This window comes from Ostrea edulis, chromosome 6 (genome assembly GCF_947568905.1).
Source record: "Ostrea edulis chromosome 6, xbOstEdul1.1, whole genome shotgun sequence".
NCBI classification, from domain to species: domain Eukaryota; kingdom Metazoa; phylum Mollusca; class Bivalvia; order Ostreida; family Ostreidae; genus Ostrea; species Ostrea edulis.
In genome coordinates, this window is record NC_079169.1 from 60,607,389 (window position 1) to 60,631,217 (window position 23,829).

General features: G+C 35.9%; 1 protein-coding gene and 1 long non-coding RNA gene across 5 annotated transcripts in view; one reads left to right on the forward strand and one right to left on the reverse strand.

Annotated features, from left to right (window-relative positions):
- Nucleotides 1-23,829, reverse strand: part of LOC125647487 (uncharacterized) — a 100,960-nt gene that overhangs the window by 65,887 nt on the left and 11,244 nt on the right. The gene's annotated exons all lie outside the window — the stretch shown is intronic.
- Nucleotides 2,032-6,802, forward strand: LOC125648772 (uncharacterized). 4 transcript variants are annotated; one of them, XM_048875766.2, is made up of 8 exons: nucleotides 2,032-2,573; nucleotides 2,711-2,891; nucleotides 3,007-3,108; nucleotides 3,212-3,325; nucleotides 3,437-3,618; nucleotides 4,778-4,970; nucleotides 5,075-5,209; nucleotides 5,310-6,802. In XM_048875766.2, exons 1-6 carry the CDS (start codon nucleotides 2,114-2,116, stop codon nucleotides 4,816-4,818), a joined length of 1,080 nt encoding a protein of 359 aa, XP_048731723.2. In that variant the 5' UTR covers nucleotides 2,032-2,113; the 3' UTR covers nucleotides 4,819-4,970; nucleotides 5,075-5,209; nucleotides 5,310-6,802. The 4 variants fall into 4 exon arrangements, with proteins under 4 accessions (XP_048731723.2, XP_048731725.2, XP_055996283.1 ...); XM_048875768.2 differs by having other exon boundaries at nucleotides 5,075-5,155; XM_056140308.1 differs by having other exon boundaries at nucleotides 3,437-4,970; nucleotides 5,075-5,220.

A 23,829-nucleotide genomic window follows, 5' to 3' on the forward strand; every position in this document is an offset into this window, starting at 1 on the left:
AGGTATCTACCAAAATTTTAAATTTCATGATACCCGGGGTAGGGGTTCTGACCCCAGGTTGGGGCCAAACTTGGTACATAGTGTTTATATGTAAATTACTTAATAACATCTTTAGTGCTATTGATATTAAATTCAAAGTAAATAGATATTTAGAAAGAATAGGTAGCCCTTTACAAAACTTTTAAGTTTGATGATGCCAGGGATAGGGGTTTTGGTATCAGGGTGTTGCCAAAATGGTCAGTTATCAAATGTGTGAACAATAGCCATTTTTAACTTCTTCTCAATAACTATCATTCCAATTCTTCTCAAATTTGGTATGAAACATATTTGGAACAAGGGGAACATAAATTGTAAATTTCAGGACTCCTGCAACCCTATAGCCTTGGAAGGGGGGGGGGGACGCCAAAATTGACAAATTTCTAAAAATCTTCTCTAGAACTGCACACGTGTAAGAAAAACTAAATGCATAGTGATGTAGAGCAGGAAGGCCTTTACCAGAATTGTAAATTTCATGATCCCCGGGGTAGGGGTTCTGATCCCAGGGCGGGGCTAAACTTGTTAGATAATGTTTAAGTATAGAACACTTGAATAACATCTTCTTTAGTGCTATTTATACTAAACTGAAACTAAATGGATAGATCAGGTAGTCTTTTACCGAAATTGTAAATTTGATGATCCCCAGAGTAAGCGTCCTGACCCAAGGGTAGGGCCAAACTTTGTATATATAGTTTTATGTGTAAGTTTGCTGATACTGTATAAAATCTAAATGCATACTTAGGAATAGCAGAAAAGGATGTACTAAAAATGGTGAATTTCATAACCAGGGTTATGACTTTAGGATGAGTGCAAAATTAGTCATATATTTTGATGTTAATACACCTATTATTTAAAGCCTTTCATCGGTTTATGCACTTTTGAGGACAGTGAAGTTTTAAAAACACCTCTCGTTTTATACTGTTGCTGAACTTAGATATTCAGAACAGGAATTTTTTTTCTAGATTTCATAGCCTGTGGAAGTAGTGATACTTTTTCACTAGTATGCAGGTGACCGATAAGGCCTGTGGGCCTCTTGTTCTTAAACATGTGCAGTTGTAGAGTAGTAGATTTGTGAAAATTGGTCAATTTATGGCAGTTTTTTTGCCCCGTCCCTAAGGATGCAACAATCCTGACATTTACAATTTATATCACCCTTGTTCCAAAGCTGCTTCAAACCAAATTTGAAAAGAATTCGAATGATAATTATCAAGAAGTTGAAAATTTCTGTTGTTCACACATTTAATAACTGACCATTTTGGCCCCACCCTAATATCAAACCCCTACCCCTGTGGTCATCAAATGTACAATTTGGTAAATGACTACTTGCTCTTTCTAAATATTCATTTAGTTTCAATTTATTATCAATAGCATTAAAGATGTTATTTAAGTGCTTTACACATAAACACTATATCGCAAGTTTTGTCCTGCCCCAAGAGTCAGAACCCCTACCCCAAGGGTTATGAAATATACATTGTTGTAGAGGCGTTCCTGCTCTACATCACTATGCATTTATTTTTTCTTAAACATGTGCTTTCTTGAGAAAATGAAGTTTGAAAATTTGTGAATTTTGGACAGTTTTTCCCCACTTCTAAGGCTTTAGGAGTGCAGGAATCCTGAAATTTACAGTTTATGTCCCCTTTCTCCCAAAGATGCTTTATACCAAATTTGAAAAGAATTGGAATAGTAGTTATCAAGAAAAAGTTAAAATTTTCTATTGCCCACAGATTTCTCGAGAGGGACGTTAAAGAATAATTAATATACAATCAATAATTTTAATAACTGACCATTTTGGCCCCCATCCTGATATCGAAGCCCCTACCCCTGGGTTCATCAAATTTAGTTTTTTAGTAAAGGACTATGTGCTCTTTCAAAATATCCATTTAGTTTCAATTTAGTATCACTTCCGCGGTGGCCTAGAGGTTAGAGCGTTCGCCCCGAATGAGAAAGGCCGGGGTTCGAATCCAGGCCGCGACAGACCTTAGGTAGTCGTTAAGGTATTCCACCCCTAATGATATCGGCAATTTTCGTGTAACCTCGTGTAACTTCGTATTTCGGGGAACCCCCGTCAGATGCCCGTATGATAAGGATAAGGAAAAAAATGGCGGCCTCCATGCAAGGTCGTGACAGTAAGGGTAGATTTACAAAATCGCTGCCACCCTCAAGGAAAAAGAAAAGGTCGAGGATAATAATTGATCATAATTATTCAGTAGGACACGTATGTAACGGCACGGAGTGTGGAGATGCTGTAGAAATCCCGCAAAACGCAAGTAGGGACAGTTGGAAAAAAGGTCGGCGGATCATCGAACTAGACTCTCTGTTGTCCGAATTGAAATATTGTAAAAAGTGTTTCTTAGGCCCAGTCCCGTTAACATATGACACAATAGTTGGAGAACTGAAGAAAGGTCTTGGCGGATATTTGTATGTGGTGTGTTCCAATGTTGATTGTCGACATGTGAACAAGGTGGCATACGGGAAAACATACCGTGTGAAAAAATACGGAATGCCTTGTTTTTCTGTGAATACAAAGCTAGGTACAGGTAAGTGGTTCTCATACATATAATATGATAGAGTTTCTTAAATATAGTATATTAAGTCAAAAGCACGAATTATGTTGGCCTACATAATATTCATTTTGTTCATGCTATATTAATAAACATGTAAATGACTTTTACAGCTATGATAGACAGCATAGGCGGCCCTGACAAAGTCAACAATATGTTGTCGACTCTTAATATACCCCCTATTAGTGGTAAAAATCTGAAAAGTATGGAGAGGCGTGCTGGTGAAGTTGTTGAGGAAGTGGCCAGAAAATCTACGCAGAATGCAGCAATTGAAGCATTCAGGATGGAAATGCAGTAAGCATAATATTTTGTGTTCCTTATTAAACAATAAACTGATTTCTTGCAAAAATTTCACAATTTTATGTTTATTGTTTTTTTTCGTGTGTATATTTTGAAAGTTTTTACGCAGAGATGCTGCCAAAGAGGAGTCGGAAAAAGCATTAGCAACTATGGGCCCAGTAGTGGAAGACCTTGGTGTTTGCCCACTTCCTGATGCGTCTCCATCAATCAGGTTCATAGAAATACATAAAACCATATCAAATTATTTATTTATTTTCTTTGATTTGTTTACTGTTTTATTTTTATAATGATTGAAACATAACGTTAAATTACAGACAAGTATTTTCTACTGTGTGCGATGAAGTGACTAAAGATCATGCTGCAGACCAAAACAAAGGTTACTCAACAGGTGCTGATGATGATGAATGGGAAGATTTGCCTAATGAAGGGTGATTTTTTTTTAATGCTAAACATGTTTAACTAGTATGTAATGTTAGAAAGTGCCATAAAATTTACTGTAATCAAAGCTTTTTTAAATTTGTTTCAAATTATCTTCGCAGCAATTTTCCACCACTAAAGCACCCTTCTTATCTGCATAAAATGAAGAGCTTGACAAGGAGGAAGGCATCCAAATTGTCTAATAGCACAAAAAGAGCATTGCAGTGTCCATGCAAAGCAAGATCAGGCATGATCGTTGCTGTGGATACGGCATGGCAGAAACGAGGCTTTGATAGTCTTACTTGTGAGTATAGCGACTTATATGATCTGAAACACGACTATAAATTTATACTGCTTAAATATATGTGTTAGCATAATTTCTTTAATTATTTTATCAGCTCATACATTCTTCATGAGTAGATCTGAATATGGTAAGAAAGTTGTTAAGTCTGTTGTAAATCATAGAACCTGTGGGGTTTGTAAATGGTGGCAAAGAAATAGACCAGGACTACCTGTAAGAAAACATAGGTGCGTGCGCAACCATGTAGGTAGCGCCAAACTCATGGAGAGCACTGGTGGATTGATTGGTGTCAAAGAACTCGCAGCCCAGGGAACACCTATAGAGTGTATAGAAGGGGATGGTGACAACACTCTTATAGCTCGTATTAAGAAAGACCTCAACATCTCTTTAAAGAAGAAGTTTGATAAGAACCATATTCTGAAAAATATTGGGAAAAGTTTATATACACTGCATGCAGAAAAAGGTATAAAACTCAGTAAGACTGTAATTTTACATATACAGAAGTGCCTCAAATATATCTTTGCCAAAAATGCTGGAGATAAGGAGAAATTACAAGAAAACTTGAAAGCCCTTATTCCTCATCAGTTTGGAGACCACTCATTATGTAAAGGTAGATTTTGTGGCTTCAAACGTAATCAGAGTGAAACCTATGTTCACAGAAGTCTTCCATATAAGGCTGCCTTGAAAGATAATGTGCTTCGTTCAAGACTAGAGAGTCTGTTCCAGCCAATTATTGCTAATGCTGAGCAATTTGCAGACCTTGGCTCAAGCCAACAATGTGAACATGCCAATAGAGAAGTGACTCTTAGGGCACCTAAATCTCTTCATTATGGTAATTCGGAATCGCTAGAGTTCAGAGTACATGCCACTGCAGCTTTTATAAATGAAGGACGACATTACATCTCACAGGTTCATTCAGTTGTTTATTGTGTGTTAGTTTCTGAGTTGTCTTATGTTTGGGTTTGTTTACAGTTTGTTTATTTCGATTACAATGTTTTTTAATATAATTTTTTTTTGATTTTATACTTTTAAATAGGTAAGTTTTACTTATTATCCTTTTTTTCTGTTATTATATAATGAATAAATATCAATAATTATGTGCAATATTTCAGCCCAAAAAAGTTTATTTCTAGTTTTTTAATGTCTAAGTTACATTCAATAGGTGAACACAACTGCTGGGCTATCTCCTGGTACACATACTGAGCAGTATGCCACAAAGATGGCAAAGAAGAGGAAGGCCATGCAAGAGAAGTCACAGCTGCCATCCACAAAGCGTAGGCGTATGATTCTAAAGCAAGAACGAGCTGTTGTTCAGAGCGCATCTGAAGTACTCGAAGGAATATCATACCAATCAGGTAAGTTCCCTAATACTGAATCTACTTTATTACCAGTAATATGATTTCAATATATTGAAAGATTTATTTATTTCCAATACCTTTATTTCCAATATTGTGAAAAGGTATCGGACATGATGCTGATACGGACATTGAAAGTTTACCAGAGGCTGTACCACGGGGCATTTTTAAACCCATTCATATGAGTGAGGGAAATACTGCATCCTTTGTAACATTTGACTTAGAAACTACTGACCTCAGTAAGATACATGTATGTTATAATTTCTGTATTACCTGTACAAACATATGCTACATTGTATTTCTATTTTTCAATAATTATTTGATTTTCTTTTTAATTAGTTCGTGGACGAGTTGTACCCCACATTACACAAATGGCGGCCCATGAACTACACTCTGGAGCATCCTTTTCTGTGTATGTGATTCCTAGTTTGCCTATATCTAGCTCTTCACAACAAGTCACTGGCATAGCTATGAATGGGTCCAACTGTATGACAGTTAATGGTAGACCTGTGGAGGCTTTAGATATACATGGAGCATTTGATGGTTTCATCAAATGGATAAAATCATTTCCAAATGCAGTATTGATTTCTCATAATGGCAGACGTTTTGACTTTCCTGTACTCCTGAAAACTGTTATGGATATTGGTAAAACTGGCGAGTTCTTTGACAATGTATGTGGGTTTATAGACTCGCTTGCAGTATTTAGGAAAATATATCCAGGTAGAAAAACATACAAACAAGAAGATTTAGTGAATTCACTTTTGAACACAAGTTATGATGCTCATAATGCAATTGGTGACGTCAGAGCTTTAGGAAAATTGATTGAGCATGTGGCGCTTTCAACACAAGAGCTTCTGCAGTACAGTTTCCCCCCACGTACTGTCCAAAGTGCCTTTCTATTCAGGGAGGAAAAAGCAAAAAATCTGCCTACCCTGAATCCTCTAATTAGCCATGGAGTTATGAAGATGTGTACTGCAGAAAATGTTGCTGGTTCTGGCCTACAGCTTACCCATCTTAGAAAAAATTTTCAGCGTGATGGAGAAGATGGACTTAGAAGTACATTTATTGCGCCAAATTCCGAAGGACAACCACGAGTGACAAATGTAAAAAGAACCCTTGAAAGTGTTGTACCTAAATTGGTAGATTATTTTGTAAAGAATTAATTCTTTTCAATTATTATTACATGTGCTAGAATATACATGTATTTGCATTTACATGTATATCTGTCAACATATTTGATACGTTTTTTATTTCTTTTACCTCAGTGGCTCCTATACATATATTTGTACATAGATAAATGTTTTCCTAAGGTATATATTGATATGTACCTAATTCTGTGTTGATATTACAAGGATATGCTGATCTAATATTTGAAAATATGTAATGTTCAAAATGTACATAGTTGTCCTCGTAACCATGGTAACATACATTTAATAAGATGTGAGAAATGGGAATTTTTTTCTTTCTTGTTAGCACTTCTGCATTTATCTGTGAATAATGTAATTGTTTTCAGAAGTTGTTTTTGTCCAAGAGAGCATTGAAAACTTTAAAACGATGAAAGTTGTGAAAATTCGACTTTTGAAATCATGTCATCGAGCTTTTAAATTCCTTGTTATTAAAAATATGAACGGTAAAAATATTTTAAACTTTGCTTTTTTAATTTTATACTCTTTGAAGATTTTTGCTGTAAAAGAATTATCATGGTGCCAAAATAAATATGATGCCAAAATTCATGTTTCCTTTGGCACGTGTGTGTCAATCTCATAATAATTGTCAAGTAAGATCTTATGTTTTAACCTGGTTAAATAATATTAAAGGTGATAGAAGAAAAATGTTGTTATTATTGTAATAATTGACAACAATGATGTTTTCCTGAATTATTTATTTTTGATGATCATTGAAGACAAAAAAATAATTGAGTTGGTTTTGATCATATCATGATATTTGGTGTTGAATTGGGGGTGGGTTACTTAAAATGTGCATAACTAAAGAAATAAACCGTAAAAATTGTTGAAAATTTGGGAATAAATGGCCAAAATGATACTCTTCAAGAAAATATTAGGCTTGGTTAATTTCTCAATATTGTCCATTAGGGGTGGAATACCTTAAAACAGGTAGTGACAGTTGCATCGCCAAACGTTCGGCATCAGGTGTGAATGTCACGGGTCCTCGGAACGGATGTCCCGTGACACGCTGAAGAACCAGCACTACTCAATGGCCGTAGGCCAAAATTTGAAGCCCTTCACCGATCTTGGTGACGTTTCCATATCAGTGAAAATTCTCGAGAGAGACGTTAAGGAAGATACAATTAATCAATTTAGTATCAATAACACTAAAGAAGGCGAGAACAACGATTAATGATCAATGTCATAACTCGTTCAAACAATACAAATAGAGGGTTGGGCAAACACGAACTCCTGGATATACCAGAGGTGGGATCAGGTGCCTTGGAGGAGTAAGGATCCCCTGCCGACCGGTCAGACCCGTCGCGAGCCCTATATCTTAATCAGGTAAACGGAGTTATCCGTAGTCTAAATCACTGTGTTAAAGAACGGTCTAACAATCGGTATGAAACGCGTCAGACAGCATTTGACCCAATGATAGATTGTATTGGCAAACTAGACCATAGAATGTGCGAAATGCTGACTTTAAACGAGACGGTTGGACCATCAACTTGTATGTCAGTAGCCTACTTCGATTTAAAAACTCACCATATCCAGAACAAGCTCTTGCGTAGCGAATCAGTTGAGAGATATAAACACCGGATACAGGCGATAACAGAATATTGCTACATAGATATGGGAATATGACGATGGAGAAGCTAGAATCATCCCGTTTGTCATAAAATTATTTTGAAGCGTGTTATACATAAACACTATATACCAAGTTTGGTCCCACCCTAGGAAAAAAAAACCTATCTGTTTGCGCGGGTTCCAATCCCGCTCGCGCCGGTAAGTGAGAAAGTTTCCCAGTTTACTTTCGGAAGGTCGGTGGTCTCTTCCCAGGTACATTGTACCTGGGTTCTCTCTTCTACCAATAAAAACTGGGTGCCACCTGATAACTGAAAAATAGTTGAGTGTGGCGGAAGACATCAATCAGGGGTGGATCCAGGAAATGTGGTTACGGGGGGCGCCACTTTATGAGGCAGTGGGTCCAGGGCGAAGTCCTGGTAGGGGTCTAGGGGGCGAAGCTCTTGGATTTTACAGATTTTATGGGGCTTGAAATATTTCTCCTATTAAGTCATTTGTACTATTTTCTATCATTTTAATAAGGTGAAATTAATAAAATGAACCAAATTTTAAGGGGTTTTGGGGAAAAAAATTAGGGTTCTCCCAATAAAGTAATTCAAGAAATCAAAGAATTTTGTCATTTATTTCTCCGGGAGTGGAAGAAATCATTGCTTTTTTTTTTTTATCGTTTAGTACATTTTCCGAAACAAGATACCGCGATTTATCGTAAATTTGAACATTTTTAAGGGGGGGGGGGGGGGGGGGGGTTGCGCCCCCTATCTAAATCCGCCACTGTCAATCAATCAGAACCTCTACCCCGGGGTCATGAAATTACAATTTTGGTAGAAGCTTCCTTGCTTATCATTACTATATACTCACTATCTCTGCTAGATGCTTAGGAGTAAAGAAGAACAGCGCATAGAAACTATAGGTAATTTTGCGCTTTATAAATTAATATAATAATAATAACATTAAATTTTAAAGAAGTACATCAATTCTATAGTTTTTACCCGAAACATAAGGCCCCTTAGAGTAGGGGGGGGGGGTGTCATGAAATTTACAATTTCAGGTCTCCTTCACATACAGATGCTACATACCAAATTTGGTCAAGATTGGCCCAGTAGTTTCTGGGATGAAGTTCTTAACGGACGACGACGGACGCAGACCAATATCAATAGGTCACTTGAGTAACTTGTAACTTTCGTATTAATTTCAACCCTTGGGGATCCGGGTTAGAATAGGTCCTCAGCACTCATTACTTGTCGTAAAAAGGCGACTAAATGGGGCGATCCTTCGGATGAGATCGCAAAATCCGAGGTCCCTTGTCACAGCAGGTGTGGCACGATAAAGACCCTCCCTGCTCAAAGGCCATAAGCACCGAGCATAAGCCTAAATTTTGCAGCCCTTCACCGGCAGTGGTGACGTCTTCATATTATGAGTGAAATATTCTCGAGAGGGACGTTAAACAATATTCAGTCAATCAATCGTATCAATTTCGTATGAAATGTAATTTATGTTTATCTCATAATTTTCAAAGAACATTATCAAGATTGATTGAATATTGTTTTACGCCCCTCTCGAGAATATTTCACTCATATGGAGACGTCACCACTGCCGGTGAAGGACTGCAAAATTCAGGCATATGCTCGGCGCTTATGGCCATTGAGCAGGGAGGGATCTTTATATCGTGCCACACCTGCTGTGACACGGGACCTCGGTTTTTGTGGTCCCATCCGAAGGACCGCCCAATTTAGTCGCCTCTTACGACCAGCAAGAGTGTAGTGAGGACCTATTCTAACCCGGATCCACACGGGATTAATTTTAATCAAATGATGCTGATTCATTAAATAATCATATAAACGTACCTATGAATCCGTGCTGTGTTCAACCTGACGAAAACGAGGAAGAAAAATATTAAGCGGGCACAGTGACTCATATCTGAAAAATATCGAACATTCCTTTAAAGTTGGAAAACTGACAAGTTTTCTTTATTCATAACAAGTCTCTAGGAGGTGTGATAGAACATACCACAACCTTACATCAGAATATCATTACCACAATACATCTTAAAGGGAAAGGCAATCCTAACCACATTGTTGCCTTTATGAATAAAGTATTACTTACTGATATCGTAAATGACAGTCTTTAACAACAAGAATCCTTGCTTAACAATTAAATCAATATTAATCTATCTTATATTTCAAATTACCCGCCGTTAAGAGAGCGGCCATTGAAGTTTAATTTATTACGTCACACCGTCAGTTCCGGTTTATTTCATCAGCAGCACTGTAAACATGACAAGTCGCGAACAGTTAAGTTTGGAGCCGTATAGATTTGAGCCCGTTCTTTCGCAAGAAGAATTTAAGAAAAGAAGACGTTCAGTCGAGTCGCAGACCAGGCAGATGGTACTCGTTTCTTCATACATGTAAATGTCTCAAACCTCAACTTGTCATTACGCAAATGATGGATCCACAGTTTACATAGTATTTTCTTTTCAAATAACTTTGTTGGATCAGGAATTTCGGGGGGGGGGGACTTTTTTCACATCTCCCTTTCGCATTAATTAATATACTTACATTAATATACTCTTTTGTATTCAAGACCACAAAAATCAAAAATTTTGACGTCACACCGTCTGTTCCGGCTTTGATGAGATCAAAGATGTGCATGTGGTAGATTTTACAAATACATTGTATTTAATTTGTAAAATCTAAATTTTTAACGTTTTAAATTTAGTACTGAAGCTTACATAATGTATCTAGGCCGTTTATCAAAAGAATAGTATGACAAATCATTATCATATACCGTAATTAATCCTAACATTTATTATGTAAAAATTTTTGGGGTTGCCTTTCCCTTTAAATGAAAAGGTGAAAATAACGAAGTGATCAATCTCATAACGCCATGGTAAAATACATATATATTTGCGAGCGAAGCTCGCGTCGCTTCGAGCTCGCTCCAATGATTACACATTTGAGTCGCTTGTATTGCTTCATCAGCTGAAAAATGATGAGTATTACATGTATCCGTAATGCTTCAGCTAAAATGTCGCCGTCACTGCGGTAAATACGCCATGGACAACCCCGTATATAAATCAAATAAATAGTTTGGAAAATACCACCAATGTTAGTAAATTCCATACAAGCTTTCTCATACCTTTGTACATGTATGTTTCATTATCGATCGCGTTATATTTCCCGCGTGAAATGAAAAGTCAGAAAGTCGTGTTGCAAGATAATATGGGTCGTCGCTCTTCTCAACGGTCACACCTGGCATATGTAGTCGCACAGTAAGTTTGAAGTTTCTCCTTCACTGCTGTTAATACTTTCGTGAGGAGCAAAGATAGGGGCTTGGTAGAGCACTTACTGGATCCAGCAATGTATCTGTGTTTGTAAGGGTTTTTATGTAGTATAGGTACGGTAACTCATATTCATTCGACACATTGACTGGGATATAAAATGTGTTTAAAACGGAGGCATGGTTTTGAAGATTTTCATCTTTTGAAAGGGTTGTTAAAGTATAAGTACGATTACCAAAAGTGGAATTAAAGCCAAGTTCGTTTAAAATACAGTTGTAGTAATGAGCCTTACAAACAAGGACAATGTTGTTATAAGCGTTGTCAGCTGGAACCAAAACATATCCCTGATGTAACCATCTAATTATTTATCACTTCTGGTTTACTACGGTAAACACAGAAAGATAGATGGTACGTACTTTTGTTTTAAGATATCTAATGGGGGATTTTAATATTCCTCTTATGCTTTTAACCCATTCTGACAATGTATCAAGTTCTTTTTTATATTTAGCCCATCGTCTGGCATAATCTTCGACAGAATTCATAATAGAGATGAAGTTCTGTCGCTAATTAAAAATCCATGGAAACACCAAAAAAAAAAAAAAAGGTAATTACGGAAAACACTACCCAAAAGTGCCGAAAACACCAGTGTATCATTAATTAAGCATCTACAGAGTATTAGATCATACTTATATACATACATTCCCAACGTTTTGTTCGTATTGTTTTTTCAACAAAAGGAAGGTGATGCACGTCTCATGTTAATTTCCCTAAAGATATTGCATGAAAGATCGAAAAATTAAAGTGATTCAAATATATGATAAAACCAAATGGAACGTACATTGTATGTCTTGATTCAGTAATTTTTTTAAATACGTTTAAAAGACGTGTATTGACAAAATTAGCCAAAATATTTCGAGTTTAAATCAAGCAATAAGCGATTTATATGATTTTTAGCGTTAAAATGGAGGGGTATCCCCGAATTTCAGAAAAACTGCCTCCGTGAAACAAAATAAATTTAGCATGAACATGTTCTTCGAGTTTTCCTCGAGAAAAAAAACTGTCGCTTTGAAATTTTGTTTCACGAGGGCATTTTTTGTAAATTTAAAAAAAAAATCGAAACGATTTCACTAGAATTATTTTCAACTTCACCTGTACGTTAATTTTCCTTAGTAATGTATGGTCTACTGCTTGGTTCAGTGGCTAAGGTAATCGACTCTTATATGTAATTTGAAAAGAATTTTTTCAATTTTTAATACGACCGGGTTCGACTCCCTCATGAACACATTTTTTATTTGTTCATATTACGTTTTCCATCTCGATTTTGTTTCTAAATTGAAAAACGCTTCTAGTTTTTATAAATGTTTCATGTCAAATCTCTGTTTATTACCATGTGCCGAGTTTGAAATAAATTTTAACCTGGACACTGTATAGTTTGGGAATAGGACTCTCAACAAACACGCCGAATACAGCATGCAATACCTGTGTCTTAATAGTCAAGGCCGCTAACGAAAACTTGTATGTTTTTCTGAATGAAAGCTGTTGACAAAGGCATGGTACCTTTTACGAAAAACCGTTGTGAACTTTGCAAAGCTTTGGAAGGAAAACTTTACGGCCAAATAAGGTAAATAACCGTTAAACAGTTTGAGTTTATATGTATTCCAGTAGCAAATTGCTATGTTGAATCAATTTTTACAGGTGCATGTACTTCGAATAATGTTTAACTGTATTGATGCGTATTAAACTTCCCATATTTTGTTTTGTGGCCAACTGTTGGTTGTAGAAAATAATACATACGAGTAAGATCTTTTGGACTGTAGTAGTACAGAATATTAAATATTTGATACACTCGTAACATGTAACCGTATACATCGTATCTGACACTCAGAAAAAAAGAAGACAATTTAATTTTCACGATTTCAAAAATTATCTTTAGACTACATGTATAATGTATTAACACATAAAATGTATTAGGCTTGTCCCTAGTACTGGGGAATCCTTCAGGTGTTTAAAAGGCAGATACGCAATGAGTATAAATATGAATGAAGGTCAGTTCTACGTCACGAGTGCTGGCACGGATCTCCGATTAGGGAAAATCCCCGCTCCGGTGCAACACCCTCTTTAGACGCTCCACGACAATTGGCGTATTACTTATAGCATCTTTATCAGACATAGCGTGTTCAATTTCATTGTAATTGTGAAATATATTTTCATACATATGCCTCTTCAAGAAGTTCTGGTTGCAATGTGAATAAATTTTATGAAATGATATATGACATAACCGTCCTCTTGACTAACGTCGCTGCCGAGAAATGCAATCTGAAATACTAGACATAAATCATTCAATTTTCTATCAATATAAATGAAACTTGGGTTATATATGAATATGATATAACACCCTATAGGTGTATTTTAATGAGACATTCTGTGATGTTGTGGTAATTATCTGGTGTTGAATTTTATGGACCCATGGAATTGGTACTCATTTTCACTCTTTGTCACATAGGGGCCTCCGTGGCCGAGTGGTTGGAGCATCGCGCTCAATATCACACGGCCTCTCACCTCTGCTCGGCGCGGTTTCGAATAAGTGAGAAAGTTTTACAGTTTACGTTCGGAAGGTCGGTGGTCTCTTTCCAGGTACATTGGATCTGGGTTCTCTCTTCCACCAATAAAAACTGGGCGCCATCAGATAACTGAAAAATTGTTGAGTGTGGCGGAAAACAGCAAAACAATCAATCTTTTGTCGCACATTTTTAGGCTTATTTTGGGCTTGCAGAAGCCTAAAGTTGTACAGCACCCCTCGACCCCCAGCCTATTTCAGATATTTTGGAAACTTTACAGAATCATCTCTGTAAAAAAGCTAAATGAACAGTGAATTTATTTTTAATTCACAGAAAAGAAACATGTTGTCATTGAAACTATTTGTGTAGTGTTCATATTTCAAATGTTTACACCTCGAAGAGGTTATTCAGAATCATCGTTTTCAATCACACGGATGCGTTTTTGCTTTTGTGGTGAATTTGAACCGTAATTTTTAATGTTTATAGTACAGTTCATAATTTTGGCGTCTGTAAATAATTCCCCTGCTGATGTTGATTGACGGAAAGAAGAATTCGATGAAATATCGACGGAGGTCATGGAATTTGCACTGGCTTTGGGCGGATATCGAGGTGGCGAGTAAGTCGATACACACGGTTCCTTATTGTCTTTATTCGACAGTTTGTTACTCATCGTTTTCTGCATTTCTACAGACGGAACTGCATAATTATTAATGCTCTGAACATTTTTATGGCCAGTTAACTGCTGAATTGTAGTAGGTGCAATACCAGCATGGAGCAAGTTTGTACAAGTAGATTTCCTAGCCGAGTGATTTGTTGTTGGGGTTTTTTTTTCAGGCAAATTCGCAGTTTTAATTTTTTGTTTGTTTGCCATTTCACGCATAATGGAACGCAGTGTGTTTTCACCTAAAGGTTGATTTTTGTACCAAATATGCGAATGGGTAGCTCCCTTATAATTATTTTCTCCCTCAGTGCCCTCGTCCGAAAATAATTATTTTTCTGACTATTTGGTAATAAAACACGAAAAGGTTGTTAGGTTGGTTGTGTTTGTTACAAGATCGCTTTTAATGAACAAACATCAAATCAACAAAACTGAAAAATCGTGCATAACAGAATTCGAAATGACAATGGGTTGGGTGAGAGGGGAAGGCTAAAGCACAGCATTACAAGGACTTCCTTTGTAACTTGTAACGAACATCGCACTGCCCGAAAACTAACCAGGGCTAGTATATATACTGAGCTCGAAAGCGCTCGTGCATGGGCTAAGAAGCCCGTGAAATGTATTTACGGAAAGTAACGAAAAATGACGAATTGTAAACGTAAAGAAATCGATTTAATGGCTATATAAATGTCAAGGATCATGTTAGATGTTCTCAATCATTTTCATCTCTTTAATTGAATGTCAGACCATCTTAATTTGTATTTTGTAAACATATTTTGTTTAATAAAACGTTCGGGCTATGCAAACCAATGCACCCCTTCTCCTTAAGTACGTTTTCCTCCGATTTTGTAAGTGGTTCAACAGCATTTGGTCTACCACCTTTTCCCTTTTGCTTTAGTTCCTTTTTGAAATTAGAACTGTCCTGCTTGTTGCAATTTGTTTTGGTCATTTACAAGGCTAAATGGATATTTGTTTTCTCGTAGGTACCTGTCAATATATCTGTGGTAGCGCCAAACGTATCGGGTTCATAATCTAAACCATCAGCTTTTTGTATTGACAACAAAAAGAAGCCAATGTAGTTGTCTAGCTCGCTGGGATCCATTTTATTGAGTTCCCGTGTCTCATTTCTTGGTTCTTGTTTGTCTTTCTGACAGTATTCTTATTTGTCATATTTTGTATAAAATCAGTCTATTATATTATCCATTATATTAATAAACGTTCGTGTATTAGTATTGTGTGAATCACCTTGATGATCACGTTCTGGCAAGGTGTCTGCGGTGCCTTGATTTCCAGGTTCAAGTTTCACAGGCTGAAGAGGAAGGTCATCAGCATCTTTGTTATTTTCATTCGAAAATAAATGACAAATTTTATATAAAAATGGATCAGCATGACTGTCTAGTATTTCATATTCACCAGGATACAAATCATTTCTCTTAATGGTTTTTAAATCGCCCACATCTGATGAATTTTACATTGTGTAAGATTGACTTGTAGATTCCATGTAATTTTACATGCAGACGACTTATGATATATTTATTATGTAAAATTTATTGTTGCATTATTATTTATTATCATATTTCAAATCATTAACTAATCATTAATTTTGAAATGTTGGCACTGACAAATATGTTTGCGAGCAGCGACACCTATGGGTAGAGAATGGAAAGAACACACGTGCTTTAACACCACCCCCGGGTGAGGGAAACCTTTCATACACACCGGACTCGTTCGCTTTCAAATTTGATGTGATACATTTATATATGTATTTTATCTCATACGTGTGGTGTATATTGCAAGTGAGATAAAGCATTAGCTTTATCACACGCCCGTTTGATAAAGCACTTCCGGTCCGACACTGTCCCCGCTTGGATGCCATATTTTCTGTGTTAAGGCATATCGACGCATGAAATAAAGCGTATAACTTGTTATTCTGTATTTATTTAGAATTTCTTTTATAGCAAAATTAAAATGATGTTGCCCCGACCGACATATAATGCAAGTTACCGGCCATAAAAATGTCAACTCGATCAATAACTACTCAAAAATTACGACCGGAAAACAAAAAGATGTCCACACTATTATCATTGACAAGGAATCAACCACCTACCGGACAAACCTAATCGAAAGTACCTCGACATGCTACGGTACCAAGTATTCACAACCACAGTCTCTTTTCTCTAGAGCCATATTGAATGCAAGGTGAAGATAACGAACAGTGATCGATCTCATAACTCCTATAAGCAATACGAAATAGATAGTTGGGCAAACACGGACCCCTGGACACACCAGAGGTGGGATCAGGTGCCTAGGAGGAGTAAGCATCCCCTGTTGACCGGTCACACCCGCCGTGAACCCTATATCCTGATCAGGTAAACGGAGTTATCCGCAGTCAAAATCAGTGTGACAAGAACGGCTTACAATCGGTATGAAACACGTCAGACAGCATTTGACCCAATGATAGGTTGTATTGACGAACTAGATCGTTATAACGACCATAGAATTTGCGAAATGCTGACTTCAATCGAGACTGTTGAAATCCCTGTACCATCAACTTGTTTGTCAGTAGCTTACCTCGATTTAAAAACTGACTATACGCAGAACAAGCTCTTGCATTGTTAATAGACAAAACGTCATCGATATATCGAAATGTCGAATTGACGGCCACAGCGAGAGATTTTTTCTTCTCACGTAGAAGTATTTGAATAAATTCTGCTTCATATGAATATAGAAACAGGTCAGCTAACAAAGGAGCACAATTCGTGCCCAAGGGAATTCCAACAATGTGAAATCTCTACAGCTTTACTTACTTGGCTTAAAGTGCCTCAGGATTTCCTCTCGCCCCCAGATCCAAAGAAACCACGTGAATAAAATCCAAATGCACAAACACTTCTACTTTTCATTGTTAACTGTTTAACATTCTAATAACGATGCATTAAAATATTACTTTCATTGGTCGTTGTTAGTCTACACATGTTTATTTGAAAAAGACGCCAACATCAAACTTTTATCAGAAGGTCAGGCCTACGTCAAACAATAGATACTCGTTCAATAATTGTTATTTTGTTTGAATGGGAAAACCATTATTAATTATAAACTATAATCCCTTCTAAAACAATTTTCATCCATGATCTCTTGTATAAAAGTGCCCTTTTGCACTGTATATGAATGGATTATATGCGCACTATTTTTTTCCCGTGTATGGAAGACTGATAAATTACGACGTCTGAGCCACGGATTCAAAACAAACTCAATCCGCTGTTTTTACCATACTTGGGATCATCTCAAAATTAAGCGAAAAGAAGTATGAGATAAATAGAACATCTATATACCAGGTGTACAACTAAATTACGAATGAAAGCAAGTTCGATTTAGGAAACTAAAACAGTTTCCAGGTTGGAAGCTTACTTCAAACTCGACACATTGTAATAAACAGAGATTTGACACAAAACATTTATAAAAACTAGAAGTGTGTTTCAATTAAGAAAAAAATCTAGATGGAAAACGCAATATGAAAAAAAATGTGTTCGTGGGGGATTTGAACCCGGTCATTTTAAAAAAGAAAACATCGTTACCTATAACAGTCCACTGAACCACACAGTAGACCTTACATTACTATGGAAAATTAAGGTACAGGTGAAGTTGAAAATAATATCAGTGAAGTTGTTTCGATTTTTTGAAATTTACAACAACAAAAAATGCCCTCGTGAAACAAAATTTCAAGGCGACAGTTTTTGAGGGGAAAGCTTGAGGAACATGTTCTTACTAAATTTATTTTGTTTTATGGGGGCAGTTTTTCTGAAATTCGGGGATACTCCTCCATTTCAACGCTAAAAATCATATAAATCGCTTATTGCTTGATTTAAACTCAAATTATTTTGACTAATTTTTGTCAATACACGTCTTTTAAACTTATTTTCAAAAATGTTTGAATCAAGACATACATTCCAATTGGTTTTATCATATTATTGAATAACTTGATTTTATTGATCTTTCATGCAACACCTTTGGGGAAATTAACATGTTCTTTAGGCCTATGGTCAGCACTTACGGTCTTAGAGCAGTGAGGGATCTCTATCGTGCCACACCTGGGTAGTGTACACTTGTTTAGGGAATCTCAAAGTATATCTAAAATTCTTTCATTTTTATTTTGAAATATGTCATTGATATACGTTGTAAGTAATGGATAATTTCCATTGCAATTTTTAGATTTCTTTCAAAATTAGGAATCAATACTTGAAAAGGACAACATGTTTAACATTTACAGATGGCAGGTCCTTGTAAATTAGAATATACGACGTTTTAATCTTTAAAAGGAAGTTTATCATATAAGTAATTAGGAACAAATGTCAACGGTTACTGTTAATAAATGTACGGTACATGTATGTCATTTTATTACCCAATGGAATTTAAGTAGCGTAAAACTAAGAGGGATATTCAAGACCGACAGTAATTTTAATTCTGTTCTCAGTCAGTTCACACTAAAATGTATTGTTTTGTAAAATATAGTTGAAACATTGGGATATTTTATTGAACATAGCAAACTTAACTTATGTGTATAGTTGGTGACTGACAGATTTTCGAAGGGAAGTAAAAAAAAAAAAAAAAAAAAAAAAAAAAAAAAAAACATACATGCTACAATTAATAACCCGTAATAAAAATGTAAAGGTAACTTTTAAGTATATTATTATTCCAATGAAAAAATGCACGCGTCTATTTACAAGAATTAAAGATGTGGAATGTTCATCATATATTGTACTAATCTTTATTTGTGATTTAGACGTGCATTACCTCAGAGTTGTACTTTTATGATGTTCCATGAATAAATTTGTCATATAACGAGATTTAGTTATGCTATTAGCATACCAAGAGCATTGGAATCAAATAAAAAGTAAACGCAATAATTACGTAGGAGTACTATATAGTATGTGCATTCACTGATTCTTTTCTCTTGTATTTCTTTTGAAATTGACATTGCTTTCATCATAAACAATGAATACATGATTGTTGCAAACTAGTTCGATACAGTTTTCTAGTACCTCTGTCTGCGTAATATGGGGTGTCATCAAGGTCAAGGGGTGCATTGGCTGTTCCGTTTAACGTAACGCAACGTATGGGTCAACCATATGATATTTTAGTACTTAATCCTGTTTATATTTATTTTAAAATACACTAAAATATCAACAATAAAATGTCTTTCTTAGTTGTTTCATCGGGTGATGAAGGTAGCGGGCTATGCATTTTATCTGCAATGCTTGTTACAAGTATTTAATTGTTTAACCGAGTACAGCGTACATAACAATGAAAGGTGACGATAACGAACAGTGATCAATCTCATAACTCCAATAAGCAATACAAAATAGAGAGTGAGGCAAACACGGACCCTTGTATATACCAGAGGTGGGATCAGGTGTCGAGGAGGAGTAAGCATCCCCTGTCGACTAAAAATCAACAGAAATGGCCGGGTTGCTTTTAGATATGTCATCTATCGTAAAGACAGCAGTGCAAAACATACTGGAAAAAATAACATTGAATGTAGAATTTCTCAAAAATCAGAAACACTATTAAAATGTCACATTTATATCGTCAATGTTTTTATGACATCTATAATGTACAAGGTCTGAAAATGTCCAGTAAAAGCTGTGAGAGGAGTTGGTTACGCAAGTAAGTATCATACTTAAAAAAATGACAAAGTTGAACTACACCATGTACATGTAATTTTTTCGAAGAATGTCTGATCACTTCCAAAAAGACATATGCACATCTTCAATCCTTCTATAACTGCTGTACAAGGTCTGAAGGATGTCAAATAAATGCTGTAAGGGGAGTTGAATACAAAAATAGGTGCCGTCTATTCAAGACATGTTTAAAAATGACGAAGTTCAACAACATGTACGGGTGCTGATTCCTTTTATATATTGAACAGTCATTCTATTGCATAAATATTTTAAAAGAAAACAACCATGTAAAAACAAATTCAATCTATAAATTATCAGCAGATTGAATACAGAGGTGTACTCCTTTTTTGTGTTCACCTGAACTTGAGATTCAGGGTACCCGGTATCGAAATTACCATGAAATGTATGATTTAACGTTATAAAGTTAATGTCTATGAATCTGCATCTGATGCTCTTTTCACGTGTAATTCATGTGAAATGCACGTGAGGAACATTTGTCTGTGTAATGGATAATTTCCTTTGCAATTTTTAGATTTCCATCAGAATTAGGAGCCAACATCTAATGTTATTTTAATACCAAATGGAATTTTAAGTAGCGTAAACCTAATAGGGATATTCAAGACCAAGGCGATTTTAATTGTGTTCTCAGTCAGTACACACTAAAATGTATTGTTTTGCTAAAAATAGTTGAAACATTGGGATACTTTGTTGAACATAGGTGTTAACGGCAAACCTCACTGACATGTATATGGAATCATCATTGTTCGGGGGGGGGGGGGGGGGGATGATGTTCCTGGAATTTACGTGTCATCGAACATTTTTTTAAACCAAGTAGAGTTATTTCTCCTAGTAACAGCGTGTCGTTTACCCACGAACCAGCTAAATTTGCTTACCCACGAAGATTGGCCCCCACGAATTAAAATGATACCACAGTAATTGGTGACTGACAGATTCTCGAAGGGACGTGAAACAAAGAAACAGAAATGTTTCAATTAATAACCCGTAATAAAAATTAAAAGTAACTTTTATTATATTTTTATTCCAAAGAAAAAAAAGCAAGGGTCTGTTTACAGTAATTGAAGATGTGGAATGTCCATCATATATTGTACTAATCTTTACTTGTGATTTAGACGTGCATTAACTCAGAGTTGTACCTATATGGTATTCTATCAATACATTTGTCATATAACGATATTTATTTGTGCGATTAGCATACCAAGAGCATTGGAAATCAAATAAAAAGTAAACGCAATAATTACGTAGGATTACTATGTAGTATGTGCATTCACTGAATCTTTTCTCCTATGTTTCTTTTGAAATTGGCTTTGCTTTCATCATATATACAATGAATACATGTTTGTTACAAACTAGTTAGATCCGATTTGATAGTACCTCTGTCTGCGTAATCATTACCAAATATGGGGTGTCATCAAGGTCAAAGGTTGCATTGGCTGCTCCGTTTAACGTAACGTATGGGTCAACCATATGGTATTTTAGTAATTAATCTGGTTTATATATTTTTTTCAAAAATACATAGAAATATAAACAATAAAATGTGTTTCTTTGTTGTCTCATCGGGTGATGAAGGTAGCGGGTTATGCATTTTTTCTGCAATGTTTGCTACATGTACCTTCATCACACAAAGAAACAGCAGTGAAAATATTTTATTGTTTAAATGAATAGTGTACATAACAATAAAATCAACAGAAATGGCCAAGTTGCTTTATAATGTTATCTATCGTAGAGATAGCAGTGCAAAACATATTCGAAAAATGACATATTGAATGTAGAATTTCTCCAAAAAACCCAACAACATAAGATCTTTTAAAATGTCACATATAAATCTTCATTGTATTTATAACATCTATAATGTACAAGGGTCTGAAAGTGTATAGTAAAAGCTGAGAGGATTTGGTTATGCAAGAGGTACCAAGTTTAAAAAATGACATAGTTGAAATAGATGAAGAGCGGTCGACAGTGGATGTTTACTCCTCCTAGGAACCTGATCCTACCTCTGGTATATCCAAGGTTCCGTGTTTGCCCAACTCTATTTTGTATTGCTCATACGAGTTATGAGATTGATCACTGTTCGTTATCTTCACCTTTCATATACATGTACATTTTACAAAGCACTTTCAAAACGACACATCTTAAATGATTCTATAACAGCTGTACAAGGTCTGAAGGATGTCAAATAAATGCTGTTTAACTACATGGACAGTTCAATACAAAAGATATGAGCATGCGGTCTGTTCAAGACATGCTTAAAACGGACAAAGTTCAATATTACACGTAGTGTTTTCAAAAATGTCTGATCACTTTCAAAAAGACACATGCACATCTTCAATGTGTCCATAACAACTGTACAACGTTTGGGGAATGTCGAGTTGAAGGTGTAAGAGGAGTTGAGTACACAAAATAGGTACTGTCTATTCAAGACATGCTTTAAAAATGAATAAAAAAGATCAACTACATGTAAATCTTCGAAAAATGTCTGATGACTTTCAAAAAGACACATACATTTCCTGATTAAGATATAGGCGACAGGGGATGTTTACTCCACCTCATCTTTGCTAGCCAAGGGTTTACGATCCGCTCCGCTTCTCTACAAACCCTTGGCAGATTTAGTGTGATTTTCGTAGCTTTGAGTGGCGCCCTCTAGCGGATGGAGAAAACAACCCTGTTTAGATTACATCATGCTTATCCAATGAAAATGCCTGTTTCAGCTACTGTTTAAAACTTGTTTAGAAATGGCTGCGCTCATTGTTTAGGAATGGCTGCGCTCAGAGAGTAACGCAATGTGGTATGCAAATCATTCAAAATAGTAATAATAAATTTAACTATTTCTTAATTGCATACCTGAAAAAGAAATCAGTGAGAATATTATTTAGAAAATAAACATGAGTGAACCCATGAAATATATACAAGTAGTCGTTGAGTCTACGTCTAAAAATAACCCCACGTGTGTAAGGTGAAGTCCAAATTGAGAAAAATAACTCTGACGTATCTGTCTAAATCTGGGATAGATAGAAAATGAAACAACGAATTACAAGAGATGTTTGATATTAAACTTATGGTACGGTACTGTAGTAAATAAAATGCACTCCTTTACGTAGATACGAGTCTGAACTGCGCACGTGGCATCATTGGGTTGAATATGTATTTGATACACGGCCGAGTGACAGTTGTAGGTATTTAAATTCCTTTGTTTTGCACGTGATCTATCGTAACACGTTCTCTGATTGAGCAGTGGACTTTCCCTGCGTCCAATCATATGCTGAAGGTTGAGGCTACGAATCGCACTAAATCTGCCAAGGGTTTGTAGAGAAGCGGAGCGGATCGTAAAGTCTTGGCTAGCGAAGATGAATACACCTAGGCACCTGATCGCATCTCTGGTATATCGAGGGGTCCGTGTTTGCCCAACTCTTTGTTTTGTATTGCTTATAGGAATTATGAGATTGATCACTGTTCGTTACCTTCGCCTTTCATGCACATCGTCATTATGTTCATAACAAATGTACAAAGTTTGACGAACGTCAAGTTATACATGTTGGTGTGAGAGGAGTTGATTACACCAAGTAGGTACCTTATGACAGGCACTCCTGCCTACCCACCATTTTATAAGCCGTTTGCACGTTGTGCAACCCAGTCCATTAAGATCTAAAACCACATTACAACTACATGTATATGTATTACATAATTCATGTTTGACAGAAAATAATTTCGAATGATTCATGTACACATGATATTAAAAAAAGAATATCATAGCTTTTTCTATTGCAATTTCCTTGCAATTCAAATCATTTTGTATTTTATTTTACAAACTATACTTGTAAATTAACGAATTTTGCCAAAAAATTAAGAAACACTTGCTCCAGAGAATATTGTTTCATATGTGAAGTGAAGTCCGTAAGTATAATATAATCTTACTTGATCAGTAA

Bases quoted from the DNA above. Each gene is read 5' to 3' on its own strand.
- LOC125648772 (XM_056140308.1), top strand. From the start codon at position 2,114: ATGATAAGGATAAGGAAAAAAATGGCGGCCTCCATGCAAGGTCGTGAC. The intron at 2,574-2,710 runs GTAAGTGGTTCT...TGACTTTTACAG, and splicing joins GAATACAAAGCTAGGTACAG to CTATGATAGACAGCATAGGC. The intron at 3,326-3,436 runs GTGATTTTTTTT...TTATCTTCGCAG, and splicing joins GAAGATTTGCCTAATGAAGG to CAATTTTCCACCACTAAAGC.